Source organism: Vigna radiata, chromosome 8 (assembly GCF_000741045.1).
Source record: "Vigna radiata var. radiata cultivar VC1973A chromosome 8, Vradiata_ver6, whole genome shotgun sequence".
NCBI lineage: Eukaryota > Viridiplantae > Streptophyta > Magnoliopsida > Fabales > Fabaceae > Vigna > Vigna radiata.
Genome location: NC_028358.1, coordinates 3,432,170 through 3,434,903, shown reverse-complemented (window position 1 = coordinate 3,434,903; position 2,734 = coordinate 3,432,170). Strand labels below are relative to the sequence as shown.

The 2,734-nt window shown below is 34.4% G+C and overlaps 1 protein-coding gene across 4 annotated transcripts in view; it reads right to left on the bottom strand.

The window, feature by feature from the left end:
* Nucleotides 1-2,734, bottom strand: part of LOC106772028 (serine/threonine-protein kinase Nek5) — an 8,280-nt gene extending 5,546 nt beyond the window's left edge. For 2 of the 4 annotated variants that reach the window (XM_014658154.2, XM_014658155.2), the window contains exons 1-7: nucleotides 2,620-2,734; nucleotides 2,410-2,453; nucleotides 2,155-2,276; nucleotides 1,707-1,773; nucleotides 793-858; nucleotides 587-633; nucleotides 66-111 (exon numbers count right to left, since the gene is read on the bottom strand). In XM_014658154.2, the coding sequence (XP_014513640.1) occupies nucleotides 66-111; nucleotides 587-633; nucleotides 793-858; nucleotides 1,707-1,773; nucleotides 2,155-2,276; nucleotides 2,410-2,453; nucleotides 2,620-2,695 (468 nt within the window). In that variant the 5' untranslated portion in view covers nucleotides 2,696-2,734. The remainder of the gene's footprint in view (nucleotides 1-65; nucleotides 112-586; nucleotides 634-792; nucleotides 859-1,706; nucleotides 1,774-2,154; nucleotides 2,277-2,409; nucleotides 2,454-2,619) is intronic. The other 2 variants (XM_022785855.1, XM_014658157.1) reach the window with 2 other exon arrangements.

Below are 2,734 nucleotides of genomic sequence, written 5' to 3'. Positions count from 1 at the left end.
CCCTCTTCCAATGTCCCACGGCAACACAAAGACTAAGGAATGAAACATAAAACCTTATTAGTTACCTCCTCTGAAAAATAAGATCCCCGAGCTTTCTTTATATTTGCAGCCCTGATCCAGAAGAATGTAATATTTCATGATTTAGTTTACGTAACAAGTTATAATGCTACCAAGTGTCATAAATGTACACTAAACGTATATGTCATGCTATATAATACATGAGACCCACCAAATCACAAAGCCCTTTATCGTATGGTCATTTGTGCTATTGCAAACAATTAACATCTATGAACAATATTCATATCAGAATCACCACATTACATATTACATAGCCCTTATGTTCACAGTTTTCCAGAAGAACTTGTCACCTCCTGTCTACTAATTAAAATTTTAAATTAACATTTTCTTTGCGTGGATAGAACTCAGTATAAAGTTCAGGGTAGCTTCTGTAGAAGATAGAAGTCTTTATTCTATACACATTTTACTCCTAATCATTACATGGTATTCTCTGTTTATAATGAATACGTCAGATACTTAATTTATGCTTGAAACAATTTGTGCTGCTAATAGATATAACCATACTTACATGTCACCCCCTTCGCAATAGCCGGTTATAATGCATATGCAATCCTCCTTCGAAACATAAAAATAGCATTTGTAAGGATTTATGAACATTTAATTAAGCCTATAAATTCTATTGAACTCCAAACTTATTTTTCAGTAATATAAGAAAGTGCAATTGAAAACTCAAAACAGAAAAGGAAAGGAAAGGAAAGAACGATTGTATCTTACCTTCTCCACCCAAGCATCTTTGTACTCCACAATATAAGGGTAATTTAGTTTAGCTATCAGGTCCATCTGGAACAGAAAAAGATAGAATATTACTACTTTTTGTCAGAACTGATAAGGTATGAAACATTCCTTCAAAACTATTAAGGAAATTTCTCAGAAATGAAGTCAGTGAAACCATTATTAATAATATTATATTTAAAGAAAAATTAATTTCAGAATTCAGAGGTACTTGGCTCACATAAAAATGATTCATCACATTGGGTTCATATCATTTGTAAGCATAATAAAATCAAAAAACAAACATCCTCCACTCTGGATGGAGAAGTCTAATCAGTACTTCAAATGAAAATGACGAGTACAGTAGAAGAGGCCCTACAACATTCCATTAAATGAAACCAAATTTAATTTGAGTTTACTAGTACGTTTTTAGTCGGTTTGATTCTGTGCACAAGGTATGCTACTTCCGTTCAGCTTACCAGTTTATGCGTAGCAGAAACGAAGTATAACCATGTGACATGTTCATAGATCATCATGACAAATAGAAAAAGATATTGAGAAACACAAATTAATAACAACTAACGTCTGCCGATGAAAAGGAAAAAAAAAATAACTAGTTTAGGTTGAGCTTACTCAAGGCATGGAAGACTCAAAAATCAAAAGAAAGTAAGAAATGGGTCCATCATTATTACTATGTATTCTTTGGTTACGGGACTAATTAAGAACCATTTCAAAAAAGAAACAACAAAAGTTAAAGGCAGAACCAAAAACAGCAGTGTTCATAATTTGCACGAAACATTAGCAAGTCATATATTGAATAGAAAGTAAACAAATATGAGAAGATAATACCAACAAATAAATAATCAGCTGGCAGACACTGAATATATGCATTGAAAGAAAGGGTTGGTTACACCAACCTCTTGTTGTGCTGTCACTTTGGATTTGTCAGCTTGTTTGGACAAGCGAATTTTCTTCAGCACATACCTACAACACCAGACATGAAATTTTCATAGTGAAAAATGACTAAAGAACTGAAGCTGAAAACCAAAGCTGTATTGAATCAGCATAGATTTCAGTCCAAAACAAAACAAACCAAAACAGAAAAATTCGGGGACTGTCCATTTCTGAACTCAAAATAGATTCATCTTGTACGCATGTTAAAATCTTGCTGCTATTGAACTAGCAGGGCTTCAATTGCGAAACCCGCCACTAAAATCTGAACAAGATTGAAAATTTCTTTGAGGGGTGGTCCAAATTCGACCAAAGAAAAGATCTAGAAGAGTTCATGTAGCATGGTTCCAACGAACAATTACACAGAAAAAGGACAAAAATAAAAGAGAAAGAAAAGCAAAAGTACTGCCATACCTCTTTTTCTCAATCTTGTGGAGAACAAGAAAAGTTGCACCAAGTGCCCCTCTTCCAATTTGCTGAATCACTTCATAGTCTTCCATCTTGCCAGTACTCTCCATGGAAACCTCCAAAAGAAGCTACAAGACAAAAACAGTGAACACTGAAGCAGCAGATCCTGATTTGCTGAGAACCCAATTGAGGAAATGTCCGATTCTTTATTTTATGGCAAAGCTTTTTTTACTGTTGTGAGTGTGAATTTCAGGCACCAACCCTTTTGCTTCTTCCAAATGCTATAAACGGACAGAAACCTACAGCTTGAATATATATCATTAACTATTAGACTGCTTTAGGTGCCTATTGAATGACCTTCAGCAACCATGAAGAAGGGGTTTCAACTTTCCACAACTACAATGACTTCAACTAAACTAGCTCCTCAGGAGATTGAAGACACACCAAAAAAATTAGATTTTGATGACTTACCAAAACAGAGTTCAGAGAGAGAGAAGAGAGAGTTGAAGGACAACAAAGTCAAGTAAAAATGCTGCAGACGAGACATGGTGTGAATTTAATAATACTACTTTAGTTGATAAGCGTG